At 36.6% G+C, this 21407-nt stretch overlaps 1 protein-coding gene across 1 annotated transcript; it reads left to right on the top strand.

Moving 5' to 3' along the window:
- Positions 1 to 19013: 19013 nt before the first annotated feature.
- LOC107759142 (uncharacterized) lies at positions 19014 to 20835 on the top strand. Its single transcript, XM_075239209.1, has 4 exons — positions 19014 to 19179; positions 19273 to 19640; positions 19753 to 20117; positions 20235 to 20835. Exons 1-4 carry the CDS (start codon positions 19014 to 19016, stop codon positions 20833 to 20835), a joined length of 1500 nt encoding a protein of 499 aa, XP_075095310.1.
- The last annotated feature ends 572 nt before the right edge of the window (positions 20836 to 21407 follow it).

Raw genomic sequence — 21407 nt, forward strand, 5'->3', positions numbered from 1 at the left:
TTTCAATTCTTTCAACTCTGGCGGGGCCATACGGTATGGTGGAATAGAAATGGGCTGAGAGCCCGGAGCCAAATCAATACAGAAGTCAATATCTCTGTCGGGTGGCATCCCCGGCAGATCTGCAGGAAATACTTTAGAAAATTCGCGAACAACTGGTACTGAGTCCATAGAAGGGACATACGCATTGGGATCGCGAATATAAGCCAAATAGGCTAGACACCCTTTCTCTACCATACGCCAAGCTTTCATATAAGAAATAACCCTGCTGGCAGAATGGCCGGGAGTTCCTTTCCACTCTAACCGAGGTAACACTAGCATAGATAGGGTCACTTTCTTGGCATGACAGCCCAATATAGCATGATAAAGAGACAGCCAATCCATACCCAAGATGATATCGAAATCTACCATATCAAGAAGTAGAAGATCCACACTAGTTTCAAGATTACTAATAGTAACCACACACGAATGGTAGACATGATATACTACAACAGAGTCTCCCACCGGTTCGATACACACACAGAAGCACTCAGAGAATCACAAGGCACAACCAAACATGAAGCAAAATAGGAGGACACATAGGAATAAGTAGATCCTGGATCAAATAGAACTGAAGCATCTCTATGGCAAACTGGAATAATACTTGTGATCACAGCATCAGATGACTCGGCCTCAAGCCTAGCTGGAAAAGCATAAAATCGAGGCTGGGCCCCACCACTCTGAACTGCATCTCTGGGACGGCCTCTAACTGGCTGGCCTCCACCTCTAACAGTCTGACCTCCACCTCTAATGGCCTGACCTCCACCTCTAATGGCCTTACCTCCACCTCTAACTGCCTGACCTCCACCTCTAACTACCCGACCCCTACCTCTAGCTGGCTGAGCAGGCGGTGAAGCAACCGGTGCCGGTATGATGGCACGAGAATCTTGCCGAGATCTGTTACTCGCCAATCTAGGGCAATACCTCCTGATGTGACCAATGTTCCCACACTCATAACACCCATCCTGATGCCGTGGCTGCTGAAGCTGAAGCTGACCCAGATGGGCCGGATAACTACTGTAGTAACTCTGGAGTGGTGGTGCACTGATAGGAGCTGAATATGCACTGAATACTGGCTGCCCAGAGTAAGGCATAATAGGACCGTGACTCCCTGAAGCACCGGGAGATACATGAAGTGCTGAATGAAACGGTCTGGGAGGATGACCCCTACCAAAATTACCCCTTCCTCCAGACGAGGCACCACTATAACCACCGAACTGATGAGGCCTCTTATCGGACCTCTGCCCTCTTTCCTGCGCAATAACCATCTAGATCCTCCTTGCGACATTAGCAGCCATCTGAAAAAAAATCTCACTTCCGGTCTCCATGGCCATCTGAAGTCTGATAGGGTGAGTGAGTCCCTCAATGAACCTCCTCACTCTCTCTCCCTCTGTAGGTAGTAAAAGGAGATCATGGCGGGCCAAATCCACAAAATGGGACTCATACTGAGTAACAGTCATACTGCCCTGGTGTAGACGCTCAAATTACTTGCGGAATTCCTCTCTCAGTGTGATAGGGAGGAACTTCTCCAGAAATAGCTGAGAGAACTGCTCCCAGGTAAGTGTAGGCGATCCGACTAGTCGGGTCAATGTGTAATATCTCCACCACCTCTTGGCGGAACCCGTCATCTGGAATACAGCAAAATCAACTCCATTGGTCTCAACTATACCCATGTTTAGTAGCACCTCATGGCAGCGTTCAAGATAATCCTATGGGTCCTCAGAAGGTGTAATACTGAAGTGAACTTATCCAGCCTCAATAAGGCCTCAAAATACATGGCGGTCCTATCACTGGTCTGTTCCGTAACAACTGGCTGAACTACCCCAACTGGCGGGGCTGCTGGAGCCTGATTCTGGGGAGCTATCTACTCCGGGGCGGGAGTAGTGGGAGTTTGTGCTCCTCCCCCAGCCTGTGAGATGGCTGGTGCCACTGGAAATGTACCATTTTGGGCCACACCCTCCAAAAGACTCACCAATCGGACTAGAGCGTCCTGAAGCACTGGAGTGGCTATGAATCCTTCCGGGACCTGAACTGGTCCAACTGGTACATTATGAACTAGCACCTCCTCCTGAAGGTCTATCTGAGGTTCTTCAACAGGTGCAGCTGCTCGAGCTCTAGACTGAGCTCTACCTCGGCCTCTAGCACGACCTCATCCTCGACCTCGACTCCTGGCCATAGTTGCCACCGGGGGTTCTGGTCCCTGTCCATCGGTAGAGGTATTACGTGTTCTCACCATCTGCGAGAGAATAAAAGTAGAATGGTTAAATCATCGATGATAGAATAAAATCGCATGACAGAATAAGAAAGAAGTGATAGAATAACTGCTCCCAGGTAAGTGTAGGCGATCCGACTAGTCGGGTCAATGTGTAATATCTCCACCACCTCTTGGCGGAACCCGTCATCTGGAATACAGCAAAATCAACTCCATTGGTCTCAACTATACCCATGTTTAGTAGCACCTCATGGCAGCGTTCAAGATAATCCTATGGGTCCTCAGAAGGTGTAATACTGAAGTGAACTTATCCAGTCTCAATAAGGCCTCACAATACATGGCGGTCCTATCACTGGTCTGTTCCGTAACAACTGGCTGAACTACCCCAACTGGCGGGGCTGCTGGAGCCTGATTCTGGGGAGCTATCTACTCCGGGGCGGGAGTAGTGGGAGTTTGTGCTCCTCCCCCAGCCTGTGAGATGGCTGGTGCTACTGGAAATGTACCATTTTGGGCCACACCCTCCAAAAGACTCACCAATCGGACTAGAGCGTCCTGAAGCACTGGAGTGGCTATGAATCCTTCCGGGACCTGAACTGGTCCAACTGGTACATTATGAACTAGCACCTCCTCCTGAAGGTCTATCTGAGGTTCTTCAACAGGTGCAGCTGCTCGAGCTCTAGACTGAGCTCTACCTCGGCCTCTAGCACGACCTCATCCTCGACCTCGACTCCTGGCCATAGTTGCCACCGGGGGTTCTGGTCCCTGTCCATCGGTAGAGGTATTACGTGTTCTCACCATCTGCGAGAGAATAAAAGTAGAATGGTTAAATCATCGATGATAGAATAAAATCGCATGACAGAATAAGAAAGAAGTGATATTGTTCCTAAACTTCATAGCCTCTGAGAGATAAGTACAGACGTCTCCGTACCGATCCTTCAGACTCTACTAAGCTTGCTCGTGACTCGTGAGACCTATGTAACCTAGTGCTTTGATACCAACTGTCACGACCCGAAATTCCCACCTTCGGACCATGATGGCGCCTAACATTTCACTTGCTAGGCAAGCCAATGTTAGAATAATATTATCCATTTTAAAATAATTTTTAAATGTATTATTAACAAGAAAATAAATGCGGAAGCAAAGTTTGAAATATAGTGAAATAATCCATCAAACAACGGTGTCTAAATACCATCCCAGAATTGGTGTCACAAGTACACAAGCTTCTAGAATAAATACAAATAAAGGTCTGAATAAAATAAAGCTATCTAAAAATAAACACACAGCCAAAGTAAAATAGACGGGGACTTCAGAACTGCGGACACCAAGCAGTTATACCTCAAGTCTCCTCTGAATAACTGAAATCCGAGCAAAACTATGGCACGCCGCTGGGACCAACTCCAAAATCTGCACAAGAAGTACAGAGTGTAGTATCAGTACAACCGACCCCATGTACTGGTAAGTGCTGAGCCTAACCTTGTCGAAGTAGTGACGAGGCTAAGGCGAGTCACTTACATTACCTGTACGTAATATTAGAAACAACAACAATAATAGAAATAAATCAAGTAACTCATTTATAATAATCGAAGCCAACTCAGCAGTCATAACCAATTATCATTTCCATTAATTCAGTTGCAGCGTGCAACTCGCTCTCACAATATATTCACATTCAATTCTGTTGCAGCGTGCAACCCGCTCTCACAATATATTCATTTTAATCAAGTCTGTTGCGGCGTGCAACCCGATCCTCTAATATTGACTTTTAATAAGTCTGTTGCGGCGTACAACCCGATCCTCCAATATTGACTTTTAATAAGTCTGTTGCGGCGTGCAACCCGATCCTCCAATATGGACTTTTTAATAAGTCTGTTGCGGCGTGCAACCCGATCCTCCAATATTGACTTTTAATAAGTCTGTTGCGGCGTGCAACCCGATCCTCCAATATTGACTTTTAATAAGTCTGTTGCGGCGTACAACCCGATCCTCCAATATTGACTTTTAATAAGTCTGTTGCGGCGTGCAACCCGATCCTCCAATATATTCATTATAATCAATCCTGTTACGTGCAACCCGCTCCTCCAACATATTCATTTACCAATCAATTCTTATAGAAGAAATTCCCCAATAAACGCAACAATTAATATAAAATCATAAGACAACAAGCATACAATAATTATGATTTAATTATGAAACAAACAATGATAAATAGCAATTTATTATGGAAATCAGGGAGCAAATAGGCAGTTTAATATTTAATATGCTAAATGTCAAATAACAATTAAGGCACATAATTCAAATAACATGTAACAATTAATGCAGGAATTCAAGAATTAATATTTGACAAAGAATAAGAGAGAAACAATTATTATAATATTTAATTTATGATTAAAAACAATTTATGATTTTTCAAGTAAGCAGGCAAACAATTAATTTGATGACGTATAGACACTCGTCACCTCGCCTATACGTCATTCACATGCAATTCACATAACAAATAATTTAAGGGTTCTATTTACTCAAGTCAAGGTTAACCCCGACACTTATCTCGCTTTGCAAATTACAATCAATTATTCAACCACAGCTTTTCCTTTTAAATTTGCCTCCGAAAGCTTCAAATCTATTCACAAACAATTCAATATATTCAATACTAATCATAGGAATTAATTCCATATGAATTTATAATTTTTTCGGATAAAAATCCAAAATTCATTAAAATATTCGGCAGTGGGACCCACGTCACAAAATCCGAACACCCGTTCCGATACGAGTTCAACCATATCAAATTTGTCCAATTCCGATATCAAATGGACCTTCAAATCTTAATTTTTTATTTTTGGAAAGTTTTACAAAAATTCCAATTTCTTCCATCTAAATCCGAAATAAATGATGAATATAGACATGGATTTGTGAAATACAATCACTATATGATAAAGAACACTTACCCAGTTCAAAGTCGTGAAAATCCCCCTTGAAATCACCCAAATCCGAGACTTAAAACTCAAAAATGAGTAAAAATGGCTAAGACCCGATTTTATGTATTCTGCCCATCATTTTCGCATCTGCGGGCTATATTTTCGCACTTGCGGACTCGCATTTGCGAGACAAAGCTCGCATTTGCGAAGTAGGGCTGCCAGGCGAGTTTCCGCACCTGCGGACAAAATGTCGCACTTGCGACGTCCGCTTCTGCGCAAAAGGGCCGCAGCTGCGAAGACCGCAGCTGCGATGGAAGTCTCGCTTCTGCGAGCTCGCACCTGCGGAATTTTGACCGCAGGTGCGATTACACCAGAACTCAAAATTTCAGATTTTGCTTAAGTCCAATTCTTGTTCCGATTTCAATCCGTTTCACTCTCGGGGTACTCGGGACCCCGCTCGAATATACCAACAAGTCACGTAACATAATACGGACTGACTCGGGGTCTAAAATCACGTCAAACAATACTGAAATTACAATTCATACCCCGATTCGAACTTTGAGTTTTAAACTTTTAATTTGCAAATCTCGTGCCAAAACATATTAAATGAATCCGGAATGACTTCAAATTTGGCACACAAGTCATAAATGACATAACGGAGCAGTTCAAATTTCCAGAATCGGATTTCGGCTCCGATATCAAAAAGTCAACCCCGTGGTCAAACTTGGAACATTTAGCCTTTAAATTGCTAGTTTCGTTAAATGGTCATAACTTGAGCTAGAGACCTCCAAATTAAATTTCGGGCATACGCTCAAATCCCAAATCACGATACGGAGTTACCGGAACTGAAAAACACCGATCCGGGTTCGTTTGTTAAAAATGTTGACTAAGGTCAACTCACTTGAATTTTAAAGCTCTATTTCCTATATTAATCTATTTTTCACATAAAAACTTTTCGGAAAATTTTACGGATTGTGCACACAAGTCGAGGAAAGATAAATGGTACTTTTTGAGGTCTTAGAATATAGAATTACTTATTAAATTTAAAGATGACATTTTGGGTCATCACAGGATGTATGCTCTTAAAATTGCTATATATTTATTAAACAGGGTTCCTAGTAAGGCAGTTCCAAAGACTTCTTTTGAACTGTGGACAGGAAGAAAACCTACTTTAAGGCACCTGCATATTTGGGGTTGCCCAGCAGAAGCTAGAGTTTATAATCCACAAGAAAAGAAATTAGATTCTCGAACAGTAAGTGGTTACTTTATTGGTTACCCAGAGAAATCTAAAGGGTATGTGTTTTACTGTCCAAACCATAGTTCGATAATTATTGAAACCGGTAATACAATATTCATTGAGAATGGTGAAGCTAGTAGGAGTGTTGAAAAATAAAATGTGGAAATAAAAGAGGTGAGGGTCAATATTCCATTACCCACGAATGTGCCTTTTTCCACACAAATACCAAATATTATTCCAGTTGTTGAAGAACACTTTGACAACACCGAGCAATATTTGGATGAAACACTTCATGAAGAAACTAACTCACAAATATCTAACACAAGTGAACCACAAGAAATGCCATTAAGAAAATCTCAAAGAGTTAGAAAATCTGCTATTTCGGATGATTATGTAGTTTATTTGCAAGAGTCAGATTTTGACATTGGTCTTAATAAAGATCTGGTTTCATTTTCACAAGCCATATAAAGTAATGAGTCTAAAAATGGATTGATTCCATGAAGGAAGAGTTAAAATCCATGGAATACAATAAAGTTTGGGATCTCGTTAAATTGCCAGAAAGTACTAAAAGAATCGGGTGTAGATGGGCCTTTAAGACCAAGCCCGATTCAAATGGAAATATTGAACGATACAAAGCCAGACTTGTTGCCAAGGGTTATACTCAGATAGGAGGCATTGATTATAAAGATACCTTTTCACCGGTCTCAAAGAAAGATTCGTTAAGAATTATTATGGCTTTGGTGGCTCATTATGATTTAGAGTTACACCAAATGGATGTGAAAACTGCCTTTCTTAATGGAGACCTCGAGGAAGAAGTTTATATGGACCAACCAGAGGGTTTTGAAACTAAAGGAAAAGGTCAAATGGTGTGTAAACTGAAGAAGTCAATATATGGACTTAAACAAGCCTCACGACAATGATATATAAAGTTTAATGAAACCATAACATCTTTTGGATTTGTGAAAAATAACGTTGATTGGTGTATTTACCAAAAGATCAGTGAGAGAAAGTTTATATTTTTAGTCCTATATGTTGATGATATTCTACTTGCTGCTAATGATTTAGGCATATTGTGTGAGACTAAAGATTTTCTCTCTAAGAATTTTGAAATGAAAGATATGGGTGAGGCATCCTATGTGATAGGAATAGAAATATTCTGTGATAGGTCACAAGGATTATTGGGATTATCTCAGAAACGCTATATCGAAAGAATTCTAGAGAGATTTAATATGAACAATTATTCAGCAGGAATTGTTCCGATTCAAAAAGGGGACAAATTTAGTCTCGTGCAATACCCTAAGAATGATATAGAACGAAAAGAAATGGAATCAATTCCTTACTCTTATATTGTTGGTAGTCTGATGTATGCTCAGACTTGCACAAGACCGGATATTAGTTTTGCGATCGGAATGCTAGAAAGATATCAGAGTAACCCAGGAATTGATCATTGGAAAGCTGCAAAGAAAGTCTTGAGGTACCTGAAAGGAACGAAGGATTACATGCTCATGTATAGGAGATCCAAGCATTTGGAAGTTGTTAGATACTTAGATTCAGATTTCGCTGGATGTATTGACACTAGAAAGTCCACGTTTGGTTATTTGTTCCAATTGGTTGAAGGAGCAATATCATGGAAGAGTGCCAAACAGTATGTCATTGCTACATCCACGATGGAAGTAGAATTTGTGGCATATTTTGAAGCCACAATTCATGCATTATGGCTGCGAAACTTTATTTCAGGACTTGGAGTTGTCGACACCGTTACCAGGCCACTGAAAATTTACTGTAATAATTCTGCAGTAGTATTCTTCTCCAAGAACGATAAGTACTCCAAATGTGCCAAACATATGGAATTAAAGTACTTTACTGTCAAGGAGGAAGTTCAGAAACAACGAGTGTCACTTGAGCATATTAGAACTAATCTCATGGTTGCAGGTCCGTTGACAAAAGGTTTACAACCAAAGATATTTAAAGAACATGTATATAGAATGGGTCTTGGCTGTATTTATGACTAATGTATTTATGATGTTTTGACACTTTAAGCTCATTTATGTGTTTCTAATATACATTAGTGATTTTATGTTTCTCATAATGGTGTACACATTATTGTTTTGAGATATTACAAGATAAGCCTTAATAAGATATTATTGTGGACCATAATATTTTATAGCTTATGGACCTGGTACTAGGGGTGGGCATTCGGTACTTCGGTTCGGTATTTAAGAATTTTGGTTCGGTATTCGATTTATCGATTGTGTATACCAAATACCGTACCAAAGTATTTCGATACGGTTCGGTATTTCTTATTTTGGTTCGGTACGGTTTCGGTACGACTTCGGTTTAATACATATTCATGTGTCACGTACTGCTAAGTGCTAAAAGCCTAAGCATTAAGCAAAAAGCAGCAGCACTAAATAATCAAATCAAACAATTCTACCTAACAAAAGGTGTGTAAGACAGCACCGCAGCAGCACTAAATAATCTGCCATTCTGCAGCAAAATTGGATACCTTAAAAATGTAATTGGATACCTTAAAAATTGTCTCCATTGTGTGACAAACTAAATAATTAATTTTACCTAACAAAAGGCAGCAAGCCAGCAACACTAAATAATCAAATAAGCAAGCCAGCAACACTAAATAATCGTCACTTGTCATTGTCTCCACTGTGTGACAAACTTTCGCCCAACTCGCAAGCTTTATATTGCTTGGTCTCTACTTCACTACCCTTTCTTCTGCTTCCAGAAATAACGAGTGCAACAAAAACAAAGACTCGACTACAATTCAAGTTTAACACAGTGTAGCAAAATTAAATAAAAATAGAGACTCTAACGAGTAGCAGCAGAATTAAACACAGTACAACAAAAACAGAGAGGGCATCCCTTAATTCAAGTTTACACTAATAGTCTCGAATCAACTTAGTCTTAATTAGTATCTTTAATTTTTGCGAGACGATGAATCAAGCAGATCTGGTTCACACAGTCACACACACATACGACACAACTCTTTATATATAGTACACGACTATTCGTCTATAGTACACAACTCTTAATATGTCATAAATTATTACACAAAAACTGAAGATTGAAGAATGAAAAGTTATGAACCTGTTGAAGAGTTGAAGATTGAAGAATGAAGGTAAAAAATGAGGAAACCAGCGGTCACACTTGAGAATTGTCGGCGCCGAGGTCAAGAAGTCGCCGTGACGTCGTCTCTATCTCACTCCCAGACGGCCAGATCGCAGTCGCTAGTCGCAGATCTAATTAGGTTTCTCAGTTCTCACTTCTCTCTCACATTCGATCTCTTCAGTACTTAGGTTTCTAATTACAAATTCCTATAATGAAACTAGGGAAAGAGGGTAAGGAAGTTGGGCCTAGTCTTATTGGGCTAGAGAGTAGAGATACGACATTAAAATTTTGGGTTGGGCTGGGCAGTGTAGGAAGCACATAAAATTCTTTAAAAATTCGGAATTTCGGTATACCGAAATTTCAAGATCTTAATACAGAGAACCGTACCGTTATACCGCAATACCGAAATTTTAATACTGAATTATACCGAAATAACGAAAAAACCAAAACCGAAATATCGAATTAATTCGGTCCGGTTCGGAATTCGATTTTCAAATTTTATGCTCACCCCTACCTGGTACGATGAGTTATTAATGTTGTAGTATATAGAAAGGAGTATGTAGACAAATTATGTATAACCGCCATAACTCACATTTAGTAGTTTATCGTATTATGGTATTTATGATGGACATTATAGAAGAGATTTGTTTATGCACAACTAATGTTCTTATATTATTAAATATTAATATTATGTAATTATTGGGCCAAGTGGAAGAATGTAAGTTTTCCTACGTATGTGGCCCAATAGGTTTAAGGCCCATAATTAATATTTAATTAATGAGCAAATCTCATCCTGTCACGACCCAAAAATCCTAACTTGTCGTGATGGCGTCTATCTCAATACTAGGCAAGCCGACAACATCAATAACCCATAATTTCCTTTAAGTTTGAAAACATAATATTTGAATTTAATAAAAGACCTCACAATTACAGATACAAACACTCCCAAAACCCGGTGTCACATAGTACACGAGCATCTATACATCGCAAGTCTAAAAATAACATGATCTATAATAGTCTGAGACCAAATACAGTAAACAAGAAGATAGGGAAGGAGAGACAAGGTCTGCGAAACACGGCAGCTACCTCGGAATCTCCGAAAAATCAACTGTGTGAAAAAATTAACACCCACTGTGTCCGGGATCACTTGGATTTGCATACGAAATGCAGGGTGTAGTATGAGTACAACCAACTCAGTAAGTAACAATAATAAATAAAGAACTGAAAGTAGTGACGAGCTTCACAACTAAGTCCAAATACAGTAATTTCCCAACATGAAAAGGGTAGGCATGCTTTCAAGTTCAGCATTTAAAACTCCACAAAAATTTCTCATCAAATTTGACTGAAACAGAAATAATATCTTTTAGAGTTTTCCAAAACAGTGATATGTGACAGCTGAAATGCAGCAATAATGGAATCGATGCATCCTCTCAGAGTAACAGTCACTCAGTCCTCCCATTCACTCCAACCTCACAGTCACTCTTTCCTCTCAGTCACTCATTTCTCTCAGTCACTCATTCCTCTCAATCACTCAACACTCGGCACTCACAACAGACTCCGGAGGGGCTCCTTTAGCTCAAGCACTATATCAAGCCAATCATGGCATGTAACAATGAAACATGTTGCGGCGTGCAGATCAATCCCATAAATATCCTCAGAATTAGGCCCTCGGCCTCACTCAGTCATCAACCTCTCCCGTCTCCCGGGCTCAAGATGTCATGAAAATCAGCCCAAAAATGATAATATGATGTATCAATAAATAACAACAGAGACTGAGATATGATATGAAATGAATGAACATGACTAAGTGTGAAATTTTAATTTGAACATATAATTCAACCACAGAAATGACCCCAGTGGGTACCAATAATAACATCATATGTCTAAGCATGATTTTTAATACGAGTCTCAGCTCAATTTTCTCTAACACGTAGAGATTGTACGGATATCAACAGATTATTCAACTACACAGTTCCATGGAATTGACCAAGTCATAATTCCTACGGTGCACACCCACACGCCCGTCACCTAGCATGTGCGTCACCTCAAGACCAATCACATAATATATAATATGTGGTTTCATACCCTCAGGACCAAATTTAGAACTGTTACTTACCTCAAACTGTGTAATTATTTATTCCGCTATACCCTTGCTACGATAATTGGTCTCCAAAAGCCTCGTATCTAGCCACAATTAATTCGATTCAGTCAATACCAATTATTGTAATTAATTCCATAAGGAAATACTAATTTTCCAAAATAATTCAAAATTTAACTCAAAAATTGCCCGTAGGCCCCACGTATCGAAACCCGATAAAAGTTACAAAATATGGATGCCCATCCAACCACGAGTCCAACCATATAAATTTTACCAAATTCTGACATCAACTCGACCCTCAAATCCTCAATTAAAATCTTTGAAGATTTCTACCATTTTCAACCCAATCTTTACCCATTTGAACTCAACAATCTTTCCACAAATCTTATTGGTATGTGTATGTATAAATAATATTCTCACACCCAAGAATCATACTCCCAATCACCCATCTTTACCCAAACTTGAAATTGAAGACTAGAGTTAGAAATTCTTACCTCTTTGAAGCCCTAGCAAGATCCTTGTGAAATCTTCAAACCTTGAACAAGAATTGATGGACAAATGACTAGGTCTTCATTTTCTCTCTCTAAGATGCTCTCACCTCTCTCTAAAATATCATATTTTTGCTCCAAAAGAGCCTCTTTGCCTCAATATAGCGAAATAGGGTCAGGTCAAAAATTAGAAAGAATTGAAGCCCCGACGCAGATTTGTAATCGCATATGCGATCGCATAATACGTATGCGGTCCGCAAACTGACCGCATAATTGAAGCTCCAAAATGAGGGTCGCCTGGATGGGTCTGCAGTGATTATGCAGCCCGCATACATGTTCTGCAATCGCATAATATACAGCAGAACAGGTCTGCGGTCGCATAATGCACTGCAGACTTCCTCAAATCTTGCGTCGTATCTGCTTCACTCTGCGGCCATTATGCGGTCCGTAGAGTGATTCTGCGACCGCATAGTGGGCCGCAGAAATGTCCTCTTCTGCCGAAAATTTTCTTTTACTCCCCAGTCCATTGTTCAACCCAAAAAAAGTCTGAGTCGCGGCTCGCCAACCTTTGTACTAATTAATCTACCTCGGCACCAGATAACCTTAATTCCCTTAGCAAAATTGTTCGGGGTCGTTACACATAAGGCAACATCCGGTCAACCTTTTCAACTTAAGTTCTAAACCTTGGAACCAAGTGTTCCAAATCATTCCAAAACCTCACCGGACCCGAACCACTTACCCTGGTAAGTCATAAAACAACTGTAAAGCATAACTTGAGCAGTAAATGGGAAGACGGGGTTGTAATACTCGAAACGACCGATCGGGTAGTTACACATCCATCTGATCGGTTACTTGATGAACGTACCGGATTAAGTGAGAACCTCTATAAATTGATCCTCTCCCCACCCATTAGGGTTATCGTATTTTCTATTCTCTCTTCCATCACTAAAATCGGCGGTAACGAAAGCTAGGGCAAGGGGCGATAAACCAATTCCAATTAACGCTTCCGCTTCGTGATAATGGCTTACGATTCAGGTATGTTTTTTGTAACAATTTTATATAAGATTATCATGTTCAAGATCTTGGTATGAATTAAGTTTATGTTTACATTGTACACCCATTCAACACCAATTGAACATTCTACAGGTTGTAGAGTAATGCCACCAATAGACATTTCGTCATGCTCCTTAAAATATGCAGTTTCGAACAATGGCACAAAATTGATTACATCTTCAATATCTATAATCATGTATTGTAGTTCTGAATCCCAAATTATTTCTACTTCAATCTTGGGTAGATTATCATAAATTTTCTCTTGATGAATCATCTTACTTTTTTCGTTACTAGGTTCATCTTCAATACCATCAAATAACTTTTCTTGTAAAATACCAATCTCTATTGGACGTGCATCTCTTGCAACCAAATCGTCCTTTTTAACAATCGCAAAAATTCTTGGCAGATCAATTTGAACATTATTTGACTTCTCTTCACTTTCAATGGAATCTCTATCACAACAAAAACAACATGTACCTTCTCTTATTTTCTTCTCTATTTCTGAATTTTGGCCTTCTTGATTTATTTCTGCCAGATCTGGTGTGTCTTCTTTTTTTTTTGGTTGATTATTCTTTTCTTGCGATACATCCTCCATTGTCTCATCTTTCTGTTGATTCAATGATCTATCATATGTCACCAATTCGCCTTCTAAATCATCAAGTCCGAGAGTGCTAAGATCTTTGGTAGCCTCAAGAGTAACTTTCTTGTTGTTAAACTTTAAACTGAGAGACTCCAATATTTTCTCAACAACTTTAGCTTCTTTCAATACTTCTCCATTGGTCCTTAAATCATTGACTATATCTTCAATTCTTGTAAAAAAATTCTTTGACGGACTCTGTTGGTCTCATATAAGCCAACTCAAATTGACTCCTAAACTCTTGCAGTTTCTCCTTCTTTATGTTAGCAACTTTTCGATATAACTTCACCAAGATTGTCCGAGCCTCCTTTGATGATCTTGCATGCAAATATATTTTAGATACATGCAATTCAACCTTGATAGCGAGATAGTAGCGTGCCTTATAATCTAAATGTCTTTTCTTCTCCAATTTCGTAGCTATATCACCGGTCAGTGTTGTACCTTTCGGGGGTTTCTCAAATCATTCATCAATGGTGGAGCATAATCCAATAGCCTTAAAAAAATTCTTCATCTGTTGATACCAAGTTTCAAAATTATTTTTGTCATCAAACACAAAAGCGGGATAATTAGGTAATAGAATATCCATATTTTTTTGTTGGATCTCACACAGGCTCTGACATAATCTCACACAAGCTCTTATACCAATTTGAAGGATTAAAATACCCCAAGAATAATTTAGGCACAAGCAACAAATTCAACAAAGGCTATATAGAAAAAATTTATTAAACTAGGGAGAGAACGTGGTAGGAGATTTTTTTTACAACTCATAAACTCTTGAATCTCACTACATCATAGTTACCTCTCTACAATAGAAAACATGTAGTAGCACCCCTATTTATAATACTACAAACCAAATTTGACTAGACTAACAAAACCTATTCCAATATGAATTTGGTAAATAAAACCTAACTAGACATGAATTAAGTAAACTACCAAATATCAAATCCTAGACAACTTAGAAATACTAATTAATCTTGGTTTAGTTTCCAACAGTAAGAAATAACTATATAAGGTGTTTCCAAGAAACTAACATAAACTATGAGATGAGTCATGACATTGTACTAAAATGTTCAACAATAAAGATAATAAAATCGTATAAAACAAATATTATTAATAAGTCATAATGAAAATAAATATAATCTTAAATTACTAAGTTTCTAAAATAAGTACAACTAATAATTACTACAATTACATGACTAAACACTAAAAAAAATAAGTTGTGCATTTTATATAAATTATGGAAAAACTAAAAAAAATTATCCAACACTATTGCAATTCCTAGTACAATTAAATTGAATGTCTTTTGTTAGCATTAATATTGATTTGATTTTGGCTTGGAATTTGTTTGAGTTACTAACATTTATGGACTATAAAACGTATCGGAGCATTAAAAAATTATAAGTCCAATTTTAAAATAATACGTTAAAAGATAAAATTATGAAAAAGTTCAAGAAGTTACAATATAATAAATATTTGTATGTATTAAATATATTTAAAACTTCTATACATATAATGACGGGTTGGTTTGGTTTCGGTTTGACTTGTTTTAGTTAAAACCAAATCAAACCAATTATGATCGGGTTTTTTTTTCCAACACCAAACCAAACCATAATCGGATTTTTTTTCTCGGTTTGACTCGGATTGTCGGTTTGGTGCAGTTTGTCAGTTTTCCTTATACACCCCTAAATATATCCATGGTTTCTTGAATATGATCATTTTTAGGAGAATTCATAGCTAGCGTATGGCCATAGATTCCCAGATTTATTTTAAAAAATCTGATTTGGGTGAACAGGGGCATAGTCTCCCAAACATGAGGAACCCTCAATTTGAGTCTTGTAAAAGTTGAATCCATTGGTTATCTGTTAGCTAACAATTTTGTAAGTGGATAATATGTTTCTTATCAATTTGACTCGTTTTTTAAAAGTTTATTATACAACCCATTTTTAGTGGATAATATAAATGGATAACTTCTTTCTTTTTTTATTAATTTTGCCACCACTATTAATAACTGATATAAATTCAAGATATTAAAAAGAATTCATATTGTAGCTTAAAGCTAGGATTAGATACCAAGAACGTGCCATATAATTCAAATCAGAGCATTCAAAATTACAAATACTGTTGACTAGTTTTGTTTAAAGTTCACAAGTAACCCAAGTCTCGACTAAATCATGTTTAGTGATGATAAGGCTAGCACATTAACATTCACTTCGGCATGCCAATTATACAAAAAGGGAAAGAAAACTCCCTCTTGACCTTTCCATTTTCTGATAACCTGGTGAATGAACACAACAACATGCCAATATTGCTTTTAACTCGAGAGTATATTGGTGATTTTAGGATGGATTTTGTAAATTTAATTAAATATATTATTTTTAACTCGAATTATATATACATTGTGTAAAAAATTAAAAATTTATGCACATACTAAAATTAAACACATTTATTCTGAATCTTATGATTATATATATTATAAACTAATTGACTCGATAAAAATAAACGATACTTTTGGGTTTAATTTGATTTTGGTTTTGAATTTTAAAAATTCGATCAAATTTGGTTTGGTTTTGGTTTTAATAAAAAAATAACTGAAATAAATCGAACAAACTGATTATAGAAATACCTATTTAAAACTTATTATCACACACACACACACACACACACACACACACATATATATATATTATTATCACACACACACACACATACTAATCGTTCGTACTTTTTGTCTAGTTCTTTGCTATTATAATAATCTAATTCTTTGCCTTTATATTCTAATTTGATTGGAAGTTTTACTTTGCTAAGTACAAGAATCTATTTTATGCTAAAAATAATTTATATTTAATTGAGCCTTTAAATTATTCATCACTATTTAATTCAATTATCATCAAGATGTCTTGGTAAAATGATATACTTCTCAAAGAGTAATTAGTTTGATAGTGTTATGTTAAAATGTAATTGTCAAAAATATGTGTTTGATAGTGTATGTCTCATATTTCAAAAAAAAAGCCCGACAAATAATCGAAATAACCGAATAATCAAAAAATCGACTTCAACTAAATAGATTAAAAAATTAATTAGTTTGTTTTGATTCTAATATTTGAAAAAATTGACTTATTTGGTTTAAATTATTTTTAGGGGAAAATCGATCTAAATCGAACCATGAACGCCCATAAATTGACTGGTTAGTCAAATACTAATAATTTATCATTTAACAATCTTTTTAATGCCGTTCACGACATACTAAAATTGCTCATCCAGCTAACGTTGAGCACGTTCTCACAAGACAAAACTAATTTACTGATTATCCTAAGGTCTGTTTTCCTTCTTCTTGCATTCTTCATTTGATTATTTTCTCATCATTATCCATTCATTTCTCATCTGTCATTGTCTATAAGTCCTATGATACTATGAATAGCAATTAGTCTACGTCCAACTATGTGGGAGAAGAGGAGAGATTTCTTTTAATTAGTTGTCATGCAAAACTAATCTTATATATAAGAAAAATCTAATCTATACTAGTATACTACAACCTATAGTTTGCGATATAAAAGCCTGCATAATTATTATATAATCTTTGTACATATAGTAGTACCCCATATTTTATTTTTGGTACTAAACTATGCATAAGTTATGTGGAGGTCAATACCGGAGACCAAAAAAAAGATGTACCATTAGTTTTGGTATAACTTGCGCGAATATATATATAAACAAGTTGGAATCGAGAAAGTAACTTCTGTTAGATTATATTAGAATATCTACGTTTTACATTGAACCCACACATATACATAATACACTCATACACTTAGAAAACAAAATTAATCTGAATCTAATGTGTTATAGTCAATTAGTCATCCCTAAATCACTTAATGATAATTGATAAGATAGACCTAATTTATATGAACAAGAAAAAAAATTAGAAATTAGAGAGAAAGATGGTGAGAGAGTGAGACGCTAATGGCAGGAGATAGCTATGGAAGGAAGCAATATGACCTTGAATATATATTCATTTCTTTGACTAAAATTTTTGGCTGTTGCTGTTTGATTAATTTTTTTGTTTTATTAGTTTTGGTATAACTTGCGCGAATATATATATAAACAAGTTGGAATCGAGAAAGTAACTTCTGTTAGATTATATTAGAATATCTACGTTTTACATTGAACCCACCAACTGTATAAATTTGAAGATCGCAGAATGAAACCAAAACAAAAAAATTAATCAAACAGCAACAGCCAAAAATTTTAGTCAAAGAAATGAATATATATTCAAGGTCATATTGCTTCCTTCCATAGCTATCTCTTGCCATTAGCGTCTCACTCTCTCACCATCTTTCTCTCTAATTTCTAATTTTTTTTCTTGTTCATATAAATTAGGTCTATCTTATCAATTATCATTAAGTGATTTAGGGATGACTAATTGACTATAACACATTAGATTCAGATTAATTTTGTTTTCTAAGTGTATGAGTGTATTATGTATATGTGTTTAGCTAACTGTATTATATAGGTGTTCATTTCAATTAACTCAATTATTCCATGATATAAATAATTTGCTTTAAAATACTTGCTCATCACTAGAATTTACATTGCTGATTTTTTTATTTGTTCTCTTTATTGCTTCAAGAAAAATTATGATGAAAACAATAACTCTTGTAAAGACATTTTGAACTTTCAAAGTTGTGGTCCAAAGCTATTTAATGATGATTAAAATCTCATCTAACTGTTTTATAATATAATGATATGTAAAATAAAAGAAAATTAAATTATTGATGAAGAATGAATAAATGTTAGTTTAAATTTAAGTTTAATTAAATTATTCTTCTAATTCGAATTCTAATTTGGTAATCCATTTTATGTTACAATGAAGAGATTTTATCCTCCGGTATCTTCCAAGTTGCCACAATCAAGTTCATCCTCTCTAATTGTTACTCCCGTGGAAGAAAATTTGAACCAATTAGTAGAACAACCTCAATCCTCTAAAAAAACAAAGACAAGGAATAGATCTCGATTCTTTAAAGACTGATCCAAAGGAGAGATTACCCATTAGAGACTTTCATCTAAATGAGCGTGATGAGATTAGAAGAGAATACCTCCGAAGAGGTCCTTGCCAACCCCAATATCATAAGTTTCCTCAAAGAAATTTTTCGGGCTTAAAGTGTCGTTTCAATCCTAAATGGTTTAAAGGATATCATAATTGGTTGGAGTATAGTGTGATTGAAGATGCAGCTCGAATACAAAATTCGCTTGAAGGCTTCAATTGAGGTGGTGAGACTCCTATTGAATCAAGGATTGGCATTCCGTGGACATCGTGAAGATGAATCATCATTAAACAAGGATAACTTTCTTGAAATTCTTTCATGGTATGCAGAGAGGTGCGATAAAATTTGTGATCTTGTGTAGAAAAAGGCTCCAAAGAATGATCAGTTGACTTCTCATAAAATTCAGAAAGACATTATCATTGCATGTAAAATTGAAACAGTTAAAGCAATTATGGACGATCTAAATGGAGACTTTTTTGCATTGCTAGTTGATGAATCATGTGATGTATCACGCAAAGAGCAATTACCTATTGTCTTGCGATATGTTAATAGATATGGATCTATGGTGGAACATTTTATTAGGATCGTTCATGTTCGTAATACTACTGCTTTGTGTTTAAAGAAAGCAATTGTTGATTACATTGCTCAACATTCTTTGAGTTTATCTTATGTGCGTGGACAGTGCTATGATGGAGCAAGCAACATGCAAGGGGATTTACGTGGCCTCAAAACTTTGATTCAACAAGAAAGTAAATCTGCTTATTCCATTCATTATTTTGCACACCAACTTCAATTGACTCTTGTTGCGGTATCCAAAAAGTTTCTTGAAGTGGGAGAACTTGTATTGTTGGTTTCTAATGTATTGAATATAGTGGAAGGTTCTTTTAAACGTATGAATGATCTTCGAGAATCTCAAGCAGAAAAAAGTTCAAGAGGCATTAGACATGGGTAAACTTGAAACTGGTAGGGGTTTGAATCAAGAACTTGGTCTTGTTAGAGCTGCAGATACTCGTTGGGGTTCGCACTACAAATCTTTTAAGAACTTTATTTCTATGTTTGGCTCAATTATTAATGTTCTTGATACTATCGTTTTTGATGCCCGGACTTTAGAAGAAAGAGCTAAGGCAAAGGGATATCTTAGCACTTGTCAAACATTTGAGGTTGCTTTCATGTTGCACCTAATGAGAGATATTTTGGGGATCACAAATGAGCTTAATACATCCTTACAAAAAAAGGAGCAAGATCTTGCAAATGCTATTCTACTTGTTGAAGTGGCAAAGAGACGGTTGTAAAAGCTAAGAGAAGAAGAATGGGATTCACTTATTGATAAGGTATCTGCATTTTGTGTCAAGTATAATATTTTGATACCAAACTTTGATGACCTCTATGTTAACTCTGGAAGATCTCGACGTAAAGTTGCTGATTATACCATTTTACATCACTATCGTGTTGATATATTTTTTAAGATTATTGATTGGCAAGTTCAAGAATTCAATGCTCGTTTTAATGAGGTGACAACGAATTTGCTTGTTGGAGTAGCTTGCTTAAATCCAGTTGACTCATTTTCCAGTTTTGACATAAATAAGATATTGAGGATGGCTAAATTATATCCTGATGATTTTGATGAGAATATAACGGTTACACTCAAGAATCAGCTTGAAACTTATATTGTTGATATTCGTGATGTTGATGAAAGGTTCTCAAATCTACAAGGACTTGTTGATCTTTCTGAAACACTAGTTAAGACAAAGAAGCATTTGAATTATCCATTTGTGTTTCGCCTTGTGAAATTTGCTTTGCTTCTACCTGTTGCCACTGCTACCGTTGAAAGAACTTTTTCGGCGATGAAGTTGATCAAGAGTGAATTGCGAAACCGAATGAATGACGAATTCATGAGCGGTTGTTTGGTACCTTATGTAGAAAGAAAAATATTTAACACCATTTCTGATGAGACTATTATGAATATGTTTCAGGAAATGAAAACTCGTAGAGGACAGTTGTAATAATATATTTTATTAATATATTTTTTTATTGACCTCTTTATATATTTGCTTCTTCGTATTTTGAACCCGCTTGATAAAAATTCTGGGTCCGCCACTGACGCGCGCCTCTATCTCTTGTGATTTCAGGCAACTCCATGAGATGTTCTCCTATCCAAAAGTTTTGGATATTTGGAATAAAAGAGGAAAGAAACTTGAAGCTAATGACCTCGTCCACGATGACTTGGCCCAGAATATGCTCTCTCTATCACTAAATGCTCTACCATTGATGAAGAGAAAGAATATTGTAATTCCTTAAGGTTTCTTGACCCTTCCACCTGCATGGATTTTGAAAGCCACACAAAAACGAGGATCATTGCCAAGGCTTTTAGAGCAGCTAAAAAAGAGTTGAAACACTTCATTTTACGTGTTATCTATTAATTTCTTGTGCGGTTTTGGGGTTTAAGACGAGCACTTGCAAGACAGCGGTGACATGCAAATCCAAAATTGCTATAGTAAAATAGAACAGAAGTAATTCTAATTGTTCTGGTTGTTTGCATTTCAGAAAGAAATAGTTCGTCACTATATAAAGGTGA

Source organism: Nicotiana tabacum, chromosome 19 (genome assembly GCF_000715075.1).
Source record: "Nicotiana tabacum cultivar K326 chromosome 19, ASM71507v2, whole genome shotgun sequence".
Taxonomy (NCBI): Eukaryota; Viridiplantae; Streptophyta; class Magnoliopsida; order Solanales; family Solanaceae; genus Nicotiana; species Nicotiana tabacum.

What these genes read in the sequence shown, in the direction of transcription:
- LOC107759142 (XM_075239209.1), top strand. Translation starts at nt 19,014, where the DNA reads ATGCAGCTCGAATACAAAATTCGCTTGAAGGCTTCAATTGAGGTGGTG. An exon ending in TTCAATTGACTCTTGTTGCG is followed by an intron (nt 19,641 to 19,752) that starts GTATCCAAAAAG and finishes AATCTCAAGCAG; the next exon opens with AAAAAAGTTCAAGAGGCATT. An exon ending in GTTGAAGTGGCAAAGAGACG is followed by an intron (nt 20,118 to 20,234) that starts GTTGTAAAAGCT and finishes TAACTCTGGAAG; the next exon opens with ATCTCGACGTAAAGTTGCTG.